General features: G+C 35.0%; 1 protein-coding gene across 1 annotated transcript; it reads left to right on the top strand.

Moving 5' to 3' along the window:
- The first annotated feature begins 409 nt into the window (after positions 1-409).
- Positions 410-7994, top strand: LOC140238516 (uncharacterized). Its single transcript, XM_072318419.1, has 2 exons — positions 410-460; positions 7092-7994. The coding sequence occupies exons 1-2, from the start codon at positions 410-412 to the stop codon at positions 7992-7994; spliced, it is 954 nt and encodes a 317-aa protein (XP_072174520.1).
- Positions 7995-22656: the final 14662 nt, after the last annotated feature.

Genomic DNA, 22656 nt, shown 5'->3' on the forward strand with positions numbered 1-22656 from the left:
CTAGCTGCCTCGGCGCGCGCTGTGCGCGCGCCTCGGCAGCTAGGCTCGGCGCTACGCGCCTCGCGTCCCTTGTCAAGTATAGCGAGGTGCCCGCACCTCGTCAGGGGCCCGAATACCGTCACCCCGCTTAAAATTGTTTTAAGCACACTAAGCAAAAATTTATGACCGGGAATGTGTTCAGTACCCTGGAAACTTGGCAGGGCCACCACAACCAAGCAAATTGTGGTGAAAACCGAACAGTTTTTCGCGAAAATCTGAAACATCCAGCGTGGGGTGCATTATTTATGACCAAAAGAGGGCGTCCTACGACCTCAGACTTAGCCAAGGAGCTGTAGAATAATTTTAGCCAATCACAGAGATCCTTCATGGACTCAGAATAATTATTACAAGCAAAGAAATGTATTTTAGAATGTCTCTTATTGGCCAAAACACCTACCAGGGGTTCGAGCCTGCTGAGAAAGTAATCAATATTCATGTTTACAGCGCGCATGTATCTTTGTTGCCCCAGCAACTGCAGTGATTTCTTACGCGCGGTTTCGTGATGTCGATCGATCTCCTCAGAGAGTGCGTGGATATCTGATTACCTAGCTGTTGTGTCGAATTCCATCTACGTTAGTGAGTGTTGCGTAACTTCTCTAGGTTTCCTGTCCATTTCTCCCTCTTTTTTCTCTTTTGCTTTCGTATCATTCTACATCTTTTATTCTCAGAGTACAATCGTACTTCTGAGAGTGTTTTGTTCATTATTGTAAGTGATTATCTCGTTTGCAACAATTTAGAGGTGAGTTTTTGTTCGAGTGTTTGTTGAGTTTTTTGATTGAACACGATGTAGATTATCTAGTTCTACGTGTGTGCGAGAACATCGTTCTTTGTATGGTACCCACTCGTTTGTTTTCGAGTTAGCATTTTTACCGTAAAGTGTTTTCATCGTTCGTCTTCCAGGCATCGGGTTTTACCCTAGTTTTCCTCATCGTAGTTTTTTACCTCGATTTTTTTTTTTCCGATGCAAGATGTTCTGTGTATTTTTTTCTACGGTAAAATACCACTGTCGATAGTCTTCGTGTATTCATTACTTGTTTTCCACCTCCGTTTCATTTTTGTGTATAACTAACATGTCTAGCTAGGTCTCGTTTGCTGATGTATTTTGTGAGAGTGAAGAGTATGATGATGATGGGAGTGATATTCAGGGATTTGCTGTGGTTGAGATGATAGTGATGATGATGATAATGTCCATGATTCTGGTGATGTTGATGTACGAACCCTTATATATGATGCAATTTATTTCGTGTGGCCATGAGCATGACGTTGATGGCGAGTACGACATGACACGAGTAGCCTAGGCCGATGACGAGAGTGACACTGAAACGGTGCTGATGCTCGCTCGTGCACAGACAGGAATGGTCTAGAGACCTGCATTTTATCATTTTTTTTTTCATTTTGCTTGTTCACTCGGATTTAGTGCTACCAAAATTTGTGTCTCTAAAGAAACTCAACCAAAAGCTTGACAATAAGTTTGCATTAGGTCTATTCTGTAGTGAATATTAGATCTAAATGGCGATGCTAATTTATTTAGTTTTCATTTAGAACTTGATGAAATCCCGTTTTCTTTGATAATTTTTCAACTAATAAATTATTTAGAATACTTATAATCTGATGTACTGCGTTCACCATTGTGTTAAATCAATAAAAAAAAGAGCCTGCTGAGCAGGTATTTCATTCTGTCCTCTTCATTTCCTCCCTATCCTTTTTGTTTCCTTGCTGTCACTTTCTTCTTTGACCCTGGATGGAAAAAAAAAAAATCCCATCTTGCCATGTAAAGACAGAACACATACCATCATGAAATATTATGACATTAAACTAATAAAAGAAATATGTAAGTGATAAAAATTCTTATTTGTGAAAATAAATGATAAATCAAAGGTGATTTCTTGTGAAGCAGTTCTTTCAAACGTCCAACAGCTTCGATAATGAAGCAAGTGAAATCTGAAAACTATCGTGGCAACAAGTGACATCGATAGGGAATTCTGAAAAACTGTCACACCATTTGATGTTTGAATTTGCCTTTTTTTTTTATTGGCTAGGGTTATAAAACTATAAACACCACTGATAAAATCACAATCGCTCTCAATTACAATCTAACAGGAGCAGTAGGGTAGGTACGACTCTAGGCGTTTTCACATCAGCCCGATGTTTCGAAATAGCGCGCTATTTTCTGACTTGGGGAATAAAAAAAAAAAAAATATCTCGAGCTTGGATTTTTATCGGGTTGATGTGAAAACGCCTTCTGTAAACAGTTGATTACTTATGCATCGTATCCATGGGCAACTGCGGGGAACTGCAAGAAGGCGCATGGAATTTAGACTTGAGTTAAGAATTTTTGTTTATTATTACTTTTTTATTCAAAAGTCTTTTTCTCTCGGACTGAAAAAAAAAACCCAAATATTTCATATTACGCTTCTAAAATATATAACGAATATATCAAGTATTTTAATCGTGATTTTATGAAGAATTGGAATTATTATGAAAATATAGATACTAGACGGGCTGAACAATGAAGTCTAATTTCGCCCCAAGAATTTGCAGCACACCGCGTAGCTGGTGCATTCCTAGCGTTCTTGTCGCACTCGATGCATGCAGCAGTCACATTGCACATGTTACAGTACACGTTGTATGAGTACCTAGTTCAGTTATCTCATTCGTGATCTCGAGCGAGGAAAACCTTGAAAATCCTCTCAAAACTAAGCCAAACATGATTTTGGAACATACATTACAGTGTCAAGACCTTTTCAGTGGACATTGATTTCGCTATTTGTCTGTTTTAGCTCTTGAATGTACGACTTCTTACGTCCGATTTGTTTGTACCATGCCACGTGCTGCGTGTTTTTTCAGCCACATGCTTCCCCAGGGCCCTACACACAAGCCATCGCGATCGAAGTTTGAGCGATAGCGATAACACGTGCGGAGCAGACATGCGGATTCCAGCACAGGGTAAATGAGTAGTTGAACGTATCACGATTGTAAAACAAATCTTTTTCTATGTCTCTGCAAAATTGAATTAGGCTATCTAAGCATAGATAGATTATGATACATTATAGAATAGATTAGCCATAGCAAGAACTTGCTTACATGAGAGTGAGTTGATAACGTTGCAAAATAAAAACCCCGTCATTGAATGGAATGTCCCAGCGCTATCTCGGGGGGGGGGGGCTCGAGGACACTATGGACACGTCGATTTGCAAGTGGGTAACATGTGATTACAGATAGGTTAAAATGAAGATGATTTATGAATAAAATACACAGAAACATAATACTTTTTCATTATACCTTCACAGTTTATTATTTCTTTTCATAAAATTGACATAAACTAGTGCTGTATTGAGTCAACTAAGTGCACATTCGCACGAGTGTACACGCATCATCCCTCCTGCCTAGTGGGAATGACACAGGCAGTTTTTCAATGCAATGACCTATGAATGCCCTTGGCGTTCCGCCTGAGTGCACCGAGCAAGTGCGAGCAGCAGCAGCAGCAGCAGTAGTTCGAGACTTTTATATATATAGATACAAACATATAATGTGAAAATAATAAGTTTTCAGCAATCCAGTGTATTATTATGGACTCTACCTTGTTACATGTGTTACATCATCTGGTAGTTTAGGCCTATACAATAAAAGAAATATATATTCATATCTATTTTTTACCTCCGCCAGTACGTAAAACCTAAAGCCATTGGAGACTCTGTTGCTGGTTCTGTATGTTTATCTGTGTCTCTTTGTGTACAAGATTACTCGAGAAGGAATGAAAAATTTTCAATAGAAATTTGCAGTTGATTATTATATTGAATATGAAAGAATTTAAAATAGTATGAGTAAATTGTGGAGAGCACTTGGATGGTAGCTTTTTCATGTCGATGTGTCTTTCCATTATTAAATTTTACTTGGTTTCTACCTAATTTTTACAAAGACACATTTAAAACATCCAAGCCAGATTCAGATTCAGATTCAACTTTATTTTCACTTCCATCAAATAAACAAAGAAATTATATACATTGCATATGTACAGGATATTTGTAATACTTGCAGAACGTAATTTGACAATGTACATGTGAAAATGAGAAGTAGATGCAATTACATCTTTGTTATACATAGCGTATAATACAAGTCAACTAAGGATGAGGATGGAAGTGGAGGGTCCCACTAAGAAGCAGAGCTTGTACGATATGGCAAATGGCAAATTCAGTTTGAAGACAATATTTTAAGCTTTAAAACGAGCTTTAAAACTGAGTTGTGCGTGGACAAGAAACGGAATCTAAATAACTGTGAAGGGGTTGAAAAATAAACCTAAAATTTGGTAAGCTCATTGATAGCATTTCTTTCATGATTGTATCAAAATGTCAAAGCCACTTAAGACTTTTTAAAGTTTACTGGATTTCGAGTACACTCTCACAAAACCTATGGGTGAAAATGCAGAACCTTGCTTTGAAAATGAGGATTTTTTTAATACAATGTACTTCTTTTTCATATATCTAGGAATATAAACTTTGAATTTAGGTACAAGTATGGTCACTTGGTTTTAAAAATGAATAGTGGAGCAAACACCCATATATGAATTTCGAAAAGGTGTACAGCGACTTTCTATAAATTTCCTCTAAAGTATATCTAGGCATTAAAAACAAAACTCGAGAGTACATTCAATTCACTAATATGCATTGTATTTACTCAGAGCATTTCTGGTTTCATAATTAGAGACGAATTTTAAAGATTCTCTAATTGATAGGGTTAGCAAGGGTCCCCTGGCACCTGCCTGAGACAACAAGAGGGGAATGGTGCCTATTCTTAGTTCTATCATCTTGAACAAAATTCCTGTCAAGCTTGATGAAAAGTTTACCATGCACTTTCAAGAAAAAGATGAAAATGTACAAAATGGGCCTCAACCTGGCTGCCGGGGGGGGGGGGGGGGAGACGGAGAGGGCACCCACAGATCCTCCACAAACAAACGTGAAACTGCAGTCACCTACACCCGCTCTTATATACTAAATCATAACATTAAGTAAGGTTTATCCCTTTTGTTTCTATAGACGGAGATTTTTAAAGATTCCCTAATCATATATAAATGACATGGTGTCTATTTGATGCTACCTGCCAATCTTGGTGGAAATCTATCAAGGGGTTTTCACAAAGAAACAAAAAATGTAAAACGTTTAGGCACAACACACGATGGCTGATGCCTAATGGTTAGTGTACAACTGATCACAGTAACACACCTGAGCCTAGGCTCATATCGTGACCCATTAAAAAATCTTGAATTATCAGAGATAATGGAACATGCAGCCACAATCTTTCATATGCTACTACCAGACTACTGTATCGCGAAATTCGGTCCAAGCCCCCACACTGATACACAATCAACTTTGAACTTTGGAGTGCAGTCAGTTTGCACAATACAATAATGCAAAATGCACGTCCTCCCTCATTGGCTCCGGCCTGTTTATTGTTTGTTTGTTTGTTTGTTTCAAAAGCCTTGTTATCAGCGACAACTGCCACATTGATATGACGAATTTTCTCTCAGCCAATCAAATGCAAGGATTTTAGCAGCTTGTCGCATCTATGACAACTTTTCACTGACAATAAGTGTTATGAAACAGGGCCCCGGTTATTTCAAATTTATAGTGTATACTCATGAACCATTTCAAATACAAGTGTATACTCCTAGCTGCCACAAGGACTGGTTGGATGTGTATGTCTGCCGTCAGGTTTCATGACTTCCTGTCTCAGATTTCCACTACATGCCATCATGGTTCATGTTTTAATGTTGACAGGTGAGCTAATACACTCCTTACTTTACTTAATACCATGTTTTTAGATTTCAACTCATTTATCATGATAGTATGGCAAGAAAGAAGTTGTACCATTGTCCCGTAAGCTTTGCATTCTAACCATCTTTAATGTAAAGGTGGCATAATTATCTCAGTAATGAGAAAATGCATGAAGAACACAATTTTTTCAGGAACTATCAAAACATGCACAGAAATATACTCCCATCTGCAGAAATTATACTCGAGCAACACTGAGCAACATTCCATATAATTAGCCCAGCTTAGAATAAACAGGTATACGCAAAAATTTCAATCCTTACAGCAGTAATTTCATGATGCCTGTTATGCAAGTTTTCTAAGAAATTAAAAAGAGAAGCCTATACTTCTGACAACCAGATGAGCATACATACTGTATAGTGGAAAAGTGTCCACTTTTCCTCGTTATACTATGAATGAATTAATTAATTAATCAATAATTGTTGATGAAGAGTTTAGTTGTCGATGGATAAGTTTTGACCAAATTCATGTTCTGCGGGTACTTCTTATCAAATATTATTCCAAACTTATGCTGCGTGTCATCATGGTTCATGTTTTAGTGTTGACAGGTAAGCTAACACTCTTGACTTTGCTTAATACCATGTATATAAAATTTTAACTCATTTACGCCCAGTCCTTCGTTTAGTGGTGGTAAGAACATTTATTTCTCTGAGAAAGTCCTTATAATCGCCACACAGACATTCACGGAAATTAGTCAATAGGTCATGTAGGTCGATCTATGCTTGCTTGTGCATGACGAGTTCTGTACATTTGAATGTACGATTAAAGATATTACACTAATTAGGATCTTTGACACGATTTTCTAGAACCGTAAAACCAGAAGTATACGTCTCAAAAGCGATCAATCAGATATCGGTATCACGAAGTGATATTGCTTCATATATGGGCTATATGTGATATGGAGAATTGAAACTATAATTTCGACTACTCTTCAGTAGTTAAAGTATTACAATCTTTCCATGAGAATCCTTTCAGGATTCCATACCTTGTTACATGCATTAATCATGATTGGCATTTTATAGTAGTACAGTAACACATTTCTTATGACAACTTAACACATGCTAGATTTACTCGCTTTATCATCGTAAATGGAAATTACTCAAATCAGCAAGTGTCCCACAGCCCATGATGTAATACTCTTTTAATGACGTTTATAAAAGTCTGATGTCGAGGCTTCTGTCCTTTCTTCATTAGAAAATTTCTGGTTCACAAAATGGATTATAGCACCAGGTGTTTTTTCTACTTCCATTGCTGACAGTACTGATGATGTACCTTTGCAACGCTTTGGCTTTGGAAGTGTATACGTTTTACGAAGGGAGAGACGTGTCACTGGAGTTCCATCAATCTCTGTCAATTGACTCCAACTTTGAATATGAGGTTTACTTGATCGACGCCTCATGCTTCTTCTGCAGGAATGGAACCATGGTTTCTGGCTGCCTTACACCTCAGCAAAGCAAACGTTTCTTTGTATACAGCAAAAGAACGCCAACTTACTTGACAGTGACTCTCAGCATAGACACTATAAATTTCAAAGACAGTCAATTTTACCTATTATCGCTGAGGGAAGACAGAAATGGTGAAAGCTACTTTTTCACTCAAGATGCGTACATTGAAGTTTTACGCCCACCAAGTCCAGCACGGTGTATCATGAAACGCACTGAGTATTCACCTGCATGGAACGAGGTTAAATGCACGTCTTTGCTTGGCAGCGATGGGGAAGGTTCTCTCTACTGCTTTCAAAATGCAAGAAAGATTCCATACAAGGGGACACCTGTGCGGCTAAATGATCACGTGACATGGATCTTCTGGATGGATGCCCTTCAGCCAATCAATTGCTGTTCATTCGAAAAAACATTTCCAATAAGATCCGAGTCTTGTTTTCAGTTTGTCTACCACCCTCCGGCACATGTTACTAATGAGTCAGAAAATGCTAGAAACTATAGCAGCTGCCACTCAACAACGATAACCGCTGATCCAGAAACAACTGGAGAAAAAACCTTTTCTCAAACATTTGGAGCAGAAAACAGCTGTGCAACCACCACACCACATCAAGCCTTCACCAAGAACACTTCGATTGCACTGGTGTTATTATTTCACCTCCTTTTTTGTGACTGCCTTATAATGTAGCCTACTTGATTGTGAATTGTTTATAAAGCAAACTATTAAAGTGCACGATAGTCGTGATTGTGGGGCTTCTCAAGTTCAATAAGGTTATCAACAGGTTACATCGGGGACTATAAGCAGCAATTAAAATTGCACTATACTTAAACCCGACAGTGCTCTGTATTAATCATAGGGTAAGAGAAGGGTTTATTCTATGTGCTCACGGCTGGTAGGGAAGAAATAGACATTTCTAACTCGAAAACATCACCTCGATATATACCCATTTTATTTGTTTGTTACAGATATTGATCGTTTCAGTACAACTTTCATTTCTTTCTATGAAATGTTGGCGTGTAATCCTGCCAAAAAAAAAAAAAAAAGTTTCTAGGAAAAAAAAGTGATCATACTGAATATAGGGCATACATCCTGGTACATTCTAAAAAAATTAAGACAAATGTACGTTTATTTTTCTTTATCAGTCAATTTTACTATAATTATTTACCTCCTCCCAAGCCGTCCAATTATTGGTCTCATCCATACATGGGAATTGTTCTGCTAGAATACGCAAGAAATCACCTAGTTAATGTAGAAAACAAATAGGCCTACGTGTGAATTATGTTCTGATTGAACTTTGCTCTATCTTCTTTATGCCAAAAAGAAAAAATATCCGTATCTGTCTGAATACTTTAAGATGTCTTCCTGTATACATGGTGTAGGGTGCATATTGCAGTACTACATGTGTATAAGTATTCTGAAATATTTGATTTTTTTTTCTTAATTTACGGTAAATTTCGCACTTAGTATCTGATACATCATACCATCATCTGGTAAAAGTAGGACACAAAGAAATTTAGATCTTGGTCCTAATGAAATGTGCTCTTGCATGATATCGTTTTGTATAATCCCGTCAATATGTTCATGCCTCTATGGGGCTTATAAGATTGTAAATACAATTTGTTGTGATATTTGTGTGTAAAAGTGTACAGTATACATAACAGTCCTATAATAGTTATTTTAGAATTTTAAACACAATTTCTTCTGCAATGTGTGTGTATATATATATATGTGTGTGAAATTACGGTACTGTAATCATTTTCAAATATTTCGATATTCTGCCCTCATTTTGGTTGATAGATTTTGTACTTTGTATCATAACATCGTCAATCATTCTTGTAAAATCAGGACACAAAGAACTACAGTGTATATATCAATTTCCAAATGAAATATGCTCTAGATCATGCTGAGTTGTATTTCCTCTGTACCATTCTGTAAATTTATATGTTTATTTGTTTCTGAAAGCTTTTTGAAGTTGTAAACACACAATTTTGTGGTATCTTTAGTGTGTTAATAAGCAGTACTAAAAGTACTAAAAGAATGTTTTAAGATGTCGTTGGTTTTCTCCGATCATTTGCCTCTGTTTGAAATATACTCAGCAAAAAAAAAAGAAAGTAAATACTTTTTCCCATACATATTTTTCATAGAAGATTTTGATAAAAATCGTTCTGTCATATACCATATTAAAGGATATTTAATTGGCTATCAACCTGGTGAATTAATACAGCGAGAAATTTTACGCATGAGTGACAACATTTGTTTTTATCCTCCAAGACACATTAGTAAAAATTGCAAAACTTAACATTTTGTCATTCATTCGCAAATGCCCTTCCAGCTAGCGCTGACTACGAAAGATCAATTAAACACAATGAGAGATATGCATGAAATAGCAAAATAAGTTTTCGTTCCCTTGAATGTCTTTATTTTCTCAAACAAAAACAAAGTGGAAAAGGGGGATTAAGAATTTTCTGTCCATTCAAACTTCAAATGACACAGAGAGTAAGCCACAACGGTGATAGAATGGACATAATTTCTTGATTTCATTCTTATAATTTAGGAATTTATCATTTCATGAGACAAATTCAAGAGCCAAATATCAAGACCATTTTCAATTTTCTTAATTTCAAATAACTTTTCAAATTCCTACCAATTTTGTTGATATTGCCTCTTTAATGCCCATATGACTTTTGATTTCACAGAAGGTTCTTCATTTTTTTTCATTAATTTTCGCCTTTCTTTATCTTTGTGGGCTACAAAGGCATTATAGAGATTATAGGTTTACTTGCGCAAGTTAATTTGTGTTTCAAAGTTTGTTAAATTTGCAATTTTGCAATTTTTTTACTTTTGTACCTTGGAAGAGAAAAACGAATGTGCTCTCTCATGCATGAAGTTTCCCCTTTAATTATTGAGCTACCAAGTCGATAGGCAATTAAATTACCTTTAACATGGTATATGCATTTTAAAATTTAATCAAATATTCTATGAGAAATATGAAATGAAAAAGTGTTTACTTTCATTTTTAGCTGCATGTGTGTATTATAGGAGCGTGGTGATAGAGTTCTAGGTCCAGAACTACAGACTTCAAATCCTGCCTCAAATATAAATCTACAGTCATTCCATTTGTACTATGATTTTCCTCTTGACCCATATGTATTATGTAAATATGTGGCAGTGTTGTGATTAATAATAACGGATCTGTCACTGAAGAGGCTACCTTGAGTTACAGGGGCTTAATATCAAAATGGTTATACAATATAGGCCTACTTAAACCTTGATATCATACTTTGTTTTACTTTCAGCTGCTTGTGTGACAAATACGTTCTGAATTTACATATTGATATCTAAGTGTGATTGTAAAGAGAAAATAGTAGGGGTATATTTTAAGCAAAATGAAGCATCCTCCAGAGAATGATGCCTTGTCCATGTTAAAGACAAATTCAAATGAGTTCACACAAAACTACCTGTAGGTCTGTCTGTGTAAACCGCTGGCACATGGGAGCTTTGGCAAGTGTCAAGTTTACCTTCACCATTACAGCGATTACGCAATGTTTAAGAATTTTGACAGCATCACAAATTCCATTCATATAATCATTCCATTTTTATCTATGTATGATTGAGAATAAAAGCATCATAGTTGATGTGAGTTAATTTGACCAAAAAAAAAACACCTTTATGTTAATGTATCTTACTTTTAATTTATTTTTCTTTGATTTTAACTAGTCTTTACCTAATCTTTACCAAGACAGAAATCCACCTTAATCAAGAATAGGTTGTGTCATTTCATGTTTACTAAATATTTTCTGGGTTTTAAAAAGGAACTGATAGTCTTATAGCAACTTCTTTTCCAATATGTAAAATATAATACCTTTCTCATTTTCATACATTTAAATGTTATTCCTACGCCATACCATCACTTCTGAGTCTTGTATTGAATGTGAAACTGGTTACCCTCTTGAGTGCCAAAGTTGTGAAATGTCAAATACCGTCGAATACAACTTGTAAAATTCTCAAATACTTTTAGATGTATCTGCAGTGCGCACCTACATCATGAACCTGCAGAACTGCTTCAGGATATTAAAAAGATCTTTGAAAAGCAACATTCAATCGACTTTGTAATCTCTCGGTCATGGTCCTTTGAATGATTCCTGCAAAGTAATCAGTAGTTTGAAAGATAATGAATGGGAAAATGAATGAATGAATGAATGATTGATTGATTGATTGATTGATTGATTGATTGATTGATTGATTGATTGATTGATTGATTGATTGATTATTTAATTGATTGAAGACATGAATACATACTCGTACACACATACTAGGCGTTTTTAAAAATCACTTTTGGTCTTCAATAATTCAGCAGCCACAGAACACCTCAACAAAATCTCAACCTCAATAAAATGACACTGGAATGCAATTCAGCATTAATTAGTTAAATGCCTTTTCATGCCAAACTTTCTTAATGAATAGTTGAACAAATTTTTCTCTTCTTGCTTTTACAAGAATCCGCACAAACACAACAGAATTTAAATGAACGTACATAAAAATACATTAAAAAAAAACAACATGTATATATAATGAGGACAAACAAAAGGGGGGGGGAAATGACCAGAAACGTGTGATCTTTATAAGAAATAACTAAGAGCAAAGAAAAAAAAAGTTTATATAATATGTGGGTTTTTTTCTTCAATCAAAAGACATGATTGTGCAAATTTCGTAGTTTTATTCTTTGTATTTTATCAATCATTTTAAAATTTCATCGAGAAAGTGGAAATATGAACTAAATTTGAACTGAAATATATATATATATATATATATATATATATATATATATATATATAGTATATATTTATATATAAACATTCCAGCACACACAAGGAAAACGGGAAAAGCAAGATAATTGGTACATTATCGAGTCTGCAATAAACTCGTTCATGAATGCACTTACGCATACATTTATAAAGGAAATTTTCAAATATAAGAACCTGTGTTCATGTGGTGTATGTGAGTGTAAGGAGCGAGAGAGAGAGAGAGAGATTAGATACGCGTAGTTCTATATAATTCAATAATTCTGCAGAACATTCTGATTTTCGGTCGTGTAAATGAGCAAGTTGACACAAACTCTGGCCCTATTAACGTGTAGCGTTTCATCCACATACACACACATACACATACATTATAACGTATAGATAATGCGAACTTAAGTGTATATTATACTAAAACATAATTCCTCCATGAACTGATAATTTCTCAAGTGCATCCATGGATTGTCCCATGCCACTGAAATACAAAGTAAAGAAAGCAATGATCAACAATAGCACAACTAACCCCGACTTATAGGCTAATCACAACTGCAGCTTTCTTTTTGATGCGACCTCTTATGGTTAAATAATTATGTAGGTATAGGATAAATATATATATACATTATAATATATATATATGTACATATAATATATATTATGTATGTACATATATATATATATATATATATATATATATATAAGAAGAGTTTGTTCGCAAAAAGCAATAAGTCCATTTTTGAAGATTTTGAAGTACTGTCTCTGTCATAAAGTACAAAATGATACCTTTTAAATGATATATTGATCACTACATATAAAGGTACATTTTTGAAGTTATGGTCAAAAGAAGCAAAAAAGTTCTTATTATTCTCTTTATTGTTCTTGACCTTTAATCGCAAATATCTCCAGTCGGCACATAGGGGCTTATCAGTTCTTGCAAACAAACTCTTCATTTAATATATATCGTCCTGCACTGACACGCAACTGTATACATTCCCTATGTACTATCTAGACGAAAATCAAGAAAAAGACAATGCAGAGACGGTGAAAGGAAATGTCACGAGTGTCTTTAATTCAATAAAAATGGAAACTTTCTACTACAAGCCTAACCTGGATTTCCTTTAAGCACAGACACAAACTTTTGATTCAATACTACTTCTTTTTTTAATAAGTACCATCCTTGTAAGTTGGTTAACGTATTGATATGTGGGGTAATACAGGGCTTATAATGATATAAGGTGTTCTATTATCTATTAAGGATCTCTTGAAGCGTTGTGTTATAGACGGATCGCATAGGCCATATCTTCTGTAAGCCCAAAATAGTACTAGAAATAGAAGTAGCCAGCGTTAATTCTTTTGATTATTTATGACACTGTTTTGAGAAAACTCAAGCACTAAAACAGCAAATAAACATTGTGCCTAGTTTCGTGATGTATATATTAGACGTCCATCCACAACACATGACAAGATAGTGGTACGATAATACATAATATACTTCTTTGCACCAGCAACGCTAACACGAAATTGGTCCACATGGCGGATAGACCAAAGAAGTATCATAATGATGTACATGGTATCTGATACCCCTTGGATAGATTGTGGAGTTAGTTCATGGGCACTTTGGTACGAATGACCTTTCTTTTTTTTTTTTCTCAGTTGGTTAGGGGCACTTCACTCGTTTTCAGAGCGACATGATGCATAAGCTTTACGTAACAATTTATGGGATTCATCAATCCCTTTCAAACAAAGAATAAACTTGCGTAGACCAGATGAGCAGAATGGTCTGTCAATTCACACTTGAGAAAGCATCCATTTCATTATTTTGCAATGGATGTATTGACAATCTCTTTCTATTGATATTGCCAAATACCACTTTTGCTGTCAGGTGGATGTGTTGGCAAGCGGCATTTATAAGGATTACATGAACAATCATTACATGACAGATGCTTATCCCAGTAAATTAAATAACCAACATGCCTTTTGGCCCGAATGACCTTGTTTCTGCTCATGCGCAAAGTGGAACTCCGAACTGGCTTATTACACCCCATTTCTCTCTTCTGAGTGCACAGAAGTTAATGAGCATGAAAGTGTACGACCTCCTTGACAAAGCCTTTATGTAATTGCATTGTTTGTTGGGTGGAGAGAGAGATTTTAAATTTGGATAGTTTGGGTTATATTATTGTACTGTGGCTCGAACCTGTTCCTGAATGCAGAGGTTAATAAATCTGTTTTACCTAACAGAGACTGACAAATGTCCAGAAGAATGTTCAGACACACACATGGTATTTCAAGACAAAACATGTTCATTTTACAGGTTTTAACCGTTTTTTTTTTTTAATCTCTCTGTGTTCTCAAAATGAAATTATTGAGAATGACAGATAAGTAAGATTTAAAAATGGCAAATCTTCCTTATTTCTTGTCCGATTGTTGTCATTTCTGTATCGTTCTGTAGGAAATAATTTTCTCTTTCTGTTGAAGTTTATTTATCTTTGGGGTGGATTTTCTCTTTAAAAAAAAAGTGGGACTTTGGGATAAGTGTATATATTGAGTGCATTGAGTCAACCTTTCGTGTGTGCAATGGAACAAAAAGGAAATATAAATCATTGCTGTTCACCCATTGAATGGAAACATTTATTATGTGTTTAAGGTCAAATCAAGCTCTGCTTTAAAGGACAGGTTCACCTTCATAAACATAAGGATTGAGAGAATGCAACAATATTAGTAGAACACATCAGTGAAAGTTTGAGGAAAATTGGACAATCGATGCAAAAGTTATGAATTTTTAAAATTTTTGTGTTGGAACCGCTGGATGAGGAGACTACTACAGCTTGTGAGTCATATGCGTACAACAGTATAAAGAAAATGTAAAGAAAATTCAACATATTTTCACTTTTTTCGCATAATAATAGAGCACTTGACTTGCCTCTTTCTAAAGGCAGGGGGAATAGTATTAGCCATAACATTTGTCGGTAACGAGTCGGGGGAATGTGTATTTTTTTCAAAAGATAAAATTTTGTGAAATTCTCTTTATATTTTCCTTATATTGTTGTACGCATGTGACATCTAAGTTATTCACACACTGCAATAGTCTTCTCATCCAGCGATTACTGCACAAAAACTTCAAAAATTCATAACTTTTGAATGGATTGTCCGATTTTCCTCAAACTTTCAATGATGTGTTCTACTAATATTGCTACATTCTCTCAATCCTTATGTTTATGAAGGTGAACTTGTCCTTTAAGCCTATATGAAGAATATGGTCCCCTGCATTTCCAGTTTTAAGCAAATATATTTTCTGTTTCAAGAATTAATTCAAAGTATTCTGTAAGGTATATAAAGTTGTGTGCGTTCAATTTTTACTTTGCTACTTCATATTTTTACTCGTTATTAATTATGTTTTCCTGTAATGAGTATGCGACTGCACTACATAATGTGTATTAATGCGTAGGAACAATTAATACAATTTTACATTTTGTTAAATTCTATAATTGTATTGAAACGAAATGCAGAAATGAATATAACTTAGCTAAACTGAATTATGAAAGGGTTGTAAGTTAAAATTAGAATGCAGTTCACTCATTGAAAGGATTTCATTCATGATTGTATCAAAATACTAAAGCTGCGTCAGACTTTTAAAAGTTTGTTGAATGTTCATGTTAGTCTACATTTCTACATTGCATATGCATGATATGGGTGAAAAATTGAGAAACTTGCATTGAAACAAAAGAATTGGTTTTGCAAAAACTTTCTTTGAATACTTATGTTTCATAATTTTTGAGCTTAGATTTAGATTTTAAACTTAAAACTTTGCTACAAGAGAGGCAATTTGGTTTTAAAAATAAACTACATGTGTAAATATAATAGAATTTAAATCAGCCGACCTGGCCTAATGTAGTACATTTAAAGGCCTGCTTGAAAACTTCCCTGACTATGATACTGTTTGGGGAATTTGTGAAGCACGGTTACAGCTGACTGCCAAACTACAATGATGAAAATCGCAAAATATTGATCTAATATTTGCATCTTATCTTGCACCTACACCAAGACTCTACATTAACTGGGTAAACAGATTTTCATGGAAGTGGGCAGTTTTCTTTTTCGTTGAATTTGAGTGGAAGCAATACACCTAAATTAAATTGAAAAGTGACTTGTGACATTCGGTTTTATGTACATGCACTTGTAACTTCCTCCACAGTATCTGAGTATCACAACTACGTGGCCGTGACCGTAAAATCTTCTCTGTAAATGGACGTTAATTAACTTCATAGATGGATTTCTCTGCACGAGTTAATGCAAACTGAAATATGGCAATGGCTATAAAACACTGAAAAGAAATGAATTTTGATGATTCGATTTGATGATTCGATTTGACAAAATATGGAAAGTTTTTGACTTGATGACCGTATGATGTTCGCATCATGAAATTGTTCTATATAGCCTATAAGGGAAGACGCCTTGAACCAATAACAAGTGCATTACAAAACGTGATTGATTTCATTACTTGAACAACAAAAGATTCATCAAAAAGAAAACGCTTATAAATTCTGATCTTCATCTGTATTTACAGTATTTTTTTTCACTGCGATGCGGATAATTCTGGTTGTTAGGTTCTTGTGTGTTTTTTAGATATGATTTTCATATCAGGGTGTGGATAATCCGGTGCCAGGAAAGAATTATGCAGGGTAAAAGAAAAAACAAGAGAAAAATATATGTCTTCATAGAAAGGTTTTGTTCTGTTTGCTTTCTTTTTAACCAGAAAGATAAATCTTGAAATTTTATTATATAAATTGTCTCATTAGGGAATACGGGGACGGCCTTGGAGTGGTTCAGGAGTTACCTACAAAATCGAAAACAATATGTATCTCTGAACGGGAATGACTCAAATCTAGAATTTATTAAATGTGGCGTCCCACAGGGTAGCTTATTAGGACCTTTACTTTTTATCATTTATATTAATGACTTTTGTAGATCATCTGATATACTCTCATTTATACTTTTTGCTGATGATTCCAACGTTTTCTTTTCTCACCGAAATCCAGATACTCTCGTACGCATTGTTAATTCCGAATTGAAAAAAGTTACTCAGTGGATAAGAGCTAATAAATTATCACTTAATCTCCAGAAAACTAAGTATATGCTTTTTAGCAATTCCGTAGAAGATTTGCGCACAAATATCATTTTTAATGACACTCTGCTAGAACGTGTATCTCATATAAAATTCCTTGGTATCACAGTGGACGATAAACTTTCATGGAGACCGCACATTATTAACATTAGTAACATAATTTCTCGTAATATTGGTATCATAAATAGACTCAAGTCTCATATTCCAATGTCCTCTTTGTTGACCTTGTATTTTTCTCTAATTTTACCGTATCTTAATTACGGACTCCTAGCATGGGGTAGTGCCCATCAAACTTTGCTAGATAAATTACTGTTACTGCAGAAAAAGGCACTTCGTATTATTTGTGGCGTCCCACCACGTTCCCATTCAGAGCCACTGTTTAATAAATATAAGATTTTGAAAATTAAAGATTTGTATTTTTTACAGCTTGGTCAGTTTATGTTTAATTACAATGCAAATGCACTTCCCAGTATTTTCAATTCAATGTTTCCACGGAACCAGTTTTTTCATAATTATCCCACTAGGCAATCTAATGAGTTTCATTTGCCCCTCCTGAGAACTTTATTAGCCCAGAGTACATTTATATACACCGGTCCTAGATTTTGGAATTCATTAAGCTGTGAAATAAAAAATTCCCCTTCTTTGCATTCTTTTAAGCGCAAGTTGAAATCATTTCTCTTAAATCCTCCCTGATATATTCTTTATTAGTTAGATCTCATCAACCTCAGGGTTTATCATCCATCCACCAATCTTTCGATCACTGGCTTCATTATTGCGTAATAGATTACGTGTTTTATTATGTAATAGCCATCAAATCCTTGCACAGCTGCGTCCAGTACCAGTCCTCTGAAGCACATTTTCAATCATCCCCTGTTCCATTTCCCTAGTTCAGCGTGTAGGCATTCTCTCTTTTTTCTCTTCTTTTCTCTCTCTCCATTCTTTCCGTCTTTTTTGTCAAGTCGTGTCATGTCTTTTGTATTTCTCCTGTCTTGTTCTGTTCTGTCGTAGTGTGATAAGTATTTGTAAATAAGTAATTCATAAGTTTGTTCATTTTTTGAGTGGTTCACAACATACAAGCTTGCTTTTTAGTGGACCTCTCAGTTCTTTTTTTTTTTTCTCAACTGAAGCATAACTTTGTACTTTTTTTCCAGTATGTGTTCTTTCGTTTATCTGTATCATTTATCTTTTGCAAAGTCGAATGTTTATATTTATGATGTAATTCCAAATTTATTATGTGTTATGTTTTGTTGGAAAAAAGAAGAATGAAAAATAAATGAATTGAATTGAAATGAATTGATATCTTTCTCTGCAAATGAGATGAAATCAAACTTCATTTCCCAGCCATCTCTTCACGTGACATCACAAATCCAAATCGATTGAATGATAGTTCATATAATTTGAATATGCAATTATGTTAAAGGTAAACAAATAAATGAGTGAATACATTCAGCTATTGATGTGTATGTCAATCAATATGAATTATAAACTACATATCACTTTTCCTTGCCACAGAGAAAAACAGCAAAGTTACAAATCCAATCAGTAGATTAAAAAAAAAAAAGAAGATGATAATAAAACAAGGAACTGTTCCTCAAACGCAAATAGCACGTAAAACCTTTGGGATTTAACTCCGCTCTTCATACAGCTATGAAGGGAGTCACTTTTCATCAAACCTCGGCAAGGATGGGAGAAACATTTATCAAAATGTGTGGGAAACAAGGCAATAAAATTTCTGGAAGTCATCACGGTCTAGCTAGAACTGGCCGAAGCCATCATCTTCTTTTGGATGGCTATGATCTCCTCCTGTTCTTGCAACGTACGGACACACCTGGATGAATTGGAAGAAATGTCAAAGAATCGAAAAGGAGGCATAGAAGGATACCGAGAAGTACTGAATTCGAAAGTTACACTGTAGCCATGCTTCCTAAATGTGTACATCTGCATGGGAATGGGGAATAAAATATATTCCCCATTAGGTTTAGATATATTATATGAAATAATTATTGTAGTGTCGTCATTTCAGATTGTTTGGAGTGTCATCACGGTCATTATTTTTAGATAAATTTTGTACGGTGATGGATTATAATCATTCTCCCTTGAGGAATCAGTGTTATGAAAGATCTTTATTTGCTATGACAAATTTAGGGGCGATGTGTTACGCAATACTCTAAACTATTATTCATTAAAAAAAAGAGGGTTTTTGGCCTTATTCAGCACTGTAACAGAGCAATGTTAATTCACGGAGCCCAAACTAGTGGCAGACACCATAATCTAAATCTTTGCTGTGCGTACATTTAACTTTATGCAGTGTATTCTACCTCACAAATTGGTACAACGTAGTATATTACATAGTAAAATGTTTTTCTCGGACAGCTTCCTGTTTGAGTATACTAATACTGTTACTTGTGTTTGTCGGTTTCTGTGTTAGCTTTCTATATTATTTTGTTTATGTACCTGTTTACTCGTGGAATACACGATTGATACACACATACAATGTATCGAAAAATGTGCATGATGAAGACAGGCTCGGAAATAGATTTCAAGTTACGTTTACGTAGACCTAGGTAGCAACAGCTTTGATAGCAAGTTATCTTCGATTTTCTCAGTTTTAATTCTCTAGTACATGTACATGTACCAACAATGCGGCAACATGCAACTACACGTGTAGAATATTCTACTAATGAATTTCAGTTGTTGATAATGTACGCAAGAGGAACTGCCGAAATGTTCACTACGTTTTTATTGTCCTAAAGAAAAATTATTACTGAATTTCGATGTTTAATTTGTAAAGAGTGAACCGGTCTGCTTGGCTGAGGCCAAGGCAAATGGTCTTCGCAATTTCAAAGTGATGGATGGCGCCAAGAAACAAGAGCGCCCTCAAGGTGACATATCATACTGTAAGTATAATACATGTACGTGTACCGACATTCGAAATTACCTGGTATGCACCACACTGGAACACCGTGAACATATTGATTAGTGGCAAGATGGAGGTTGTGGACTTCATTATTGCTCCAAACTCGAGTATTGTTGATGACGACACACACAGACACACACACACAAACACACTAACACACAAACACACACATATAAAAACAAGCAAGATATATAACAAAATTAAAACTGTTATGCTACTATACAAAGTACTTCCCAAATATGATACACATGTACACACAGTCATTCCCTTGCACGATTTTCAAACAAGAATTACTTGTGAAACACACATTCGTTCTAAAAACACGAGCACTGTCATTACTAATTATCAGTTCATGCAACGCATTCCTTTTGGAAAATTCTCTCACTCACACACATAAACATTCCAATATACAATGACAAATGATGAGATTAGATGAGATTTGAAACCACACAGTGCCATGCCAATAAAACATGCCCGTCTGCATTCACGGCCTAATTTCAACTCATCTCACTCAAACTTAAACTCACATCTATGACCTGCAAATTATGTTTTTTATTGTAAGTTTTTTTTATGTTGGTTTTTGTTTTCTCTTTTTTTAGCATCAGACTTTCTTGCACTGGAAATTGGCTGTCAATTCAAATTTCACATTAAAATCTGATCTTGAGAGTAGCCCTACATAGCTAATCCACTGAAATGTTGCCATGTAATTTGAGGTGATACTTTCAGCAGCAAAAACCTATGTAATGATTTGAAACTTTTGCATTTAATCCTTGACCTACAGCAAGTAAAGAAAAAACTTCAACCATCAGTTTATAACATTTCAAATCAAAACTTTGGAAAGTAAGATTACACAAGAGTAGAAAGTGTCGTGGAAAGTTCCCAGGCTTTTCATCCGTTGCAAATACAACTTTGGAACATCATTTACTAAAGCTGCTGAAAAAACTTCAACACGACTTATGCATATTGCTGCAGAAGGTTACAAGTTTCAACACACAAAAGACCACACATAGTTAATCCATTCACACATGACCTGTGATTACTAACTGTAATACCTTTATTATCATTATCATAACTGTCATACTGAGAATGAAGGTGACAGATCAACTTTTGATCAGTTTTTAAAAAATAATTTCCGACAAAATTAACAAAGTAAAATGTAGAGCTGAGCATTTAAAGGATATTTGTATAAAAGAAGCTATGGAGATAATACACAATATATTTACAACCACTGTATATCAAGACAGAAAAAGACTGCATTTGCTGGTGATTTTGTTATTTTGGAGGCGCAAACAATAGACAAAAATACTTCACTGAATGTTTCTCTCAAACAGACATTTTTTCAACAATTTAATTCTACTCCACTTAATACCTAGCATATTGACTTACTCATAACTTCAAGCATATCCCATCCCATTTGCGTCTTTGAAAGTTTGCTGCTATAAATGGTATTGTATATGGCAAGCCGCTCGTGCACAGTATGTGGGAGGGAAAGGGAATAACTTGCAAGCAACAAATTAGCATTTGTGAAGGTTTATCAGGATGTAGGAAATAATTATAACCTTACAATGTATATTCATACCCAATATCCCTTCACTGTGTTTGCAGTCTTTGATGCTGTATACACATTCATGTCATTTCTTGTCAAAGTGTCGAGCCTTCTACTGAATGAATAATTCAAAAATTGAAATTTCTGACAGTTACATGCAGATGAAAAGAGCACACTAGAACTTTTGATGCACTATTACAAATGATCTCTCCATTGAATGTTATGTGCGCATGCACTCAAGCAAGGGATTTTTTCATGTATTTCACAGTGCTGACTGACACTCACAATAAAACTTTCTTCGACAGCAAGTTTGACACAATATGCTTTCCCCTACAATGAGCATTCCTGAAATCTTTATTCTGTCAATTTAGAATGAGGAGGTGGCAAGGAGCCAGCACACTGGTAATGAAAATGACATTTAAATCTGTGAAAATTGTATGGGATTGATGGCTCTATCATCAGTATACAGGTACAGCTGTAGGTGGTTAAGGCCTAAACCACTAAAAAATTATGCAATTTCATGCAAATTACTGCAATAGAATACGAAAAAATACTATGGACTTGTTGCATAATGGGAATTAGTTAAAGAAACAATGGGTAAATAATAACTCTTGTGTGATACAATGACAATTACAATGGCTCTTAAACACCAGTTTAGCAACTGCACAATAATAATGATTCTTGGTTCCTATTACAACCGTCTTCCCTAGATTAGGAACAAGGGGGCATATGGTATGTGTTGAGTGGAGATGGGTAACATACAATCATTAGACATGTGTCTGTCACAATATCATTGGAAATTAGCTTTGTGTGTGCATCTGTGCATACACACACACAAAGATATGAGAGTGATTGTGAGTTCCGTCACAGCTCCAAGGGATGGCGACAAAGTGTCAGGACATGTTCACAGTAAAGTTATAAGTGTAAAGGGTAATTTCTCACATTAGCATGTGTTTTAAACGTCACAA

The sequence above is a fragment of the Diadema setosum genome, chromosome 15 (assembly GCF_964275005.1).
Source record: "Diadema setosum chromosome 15, eeDiaSeto1, whole genome shotgun sequence".
In the NCBI taxonomy this organism is placed as follows: Eukaryota; Metazoa; Echinodermata; class Echinoidea; order Diadematoida; family Diadematidae; genus Diadema; species Diadema setosum.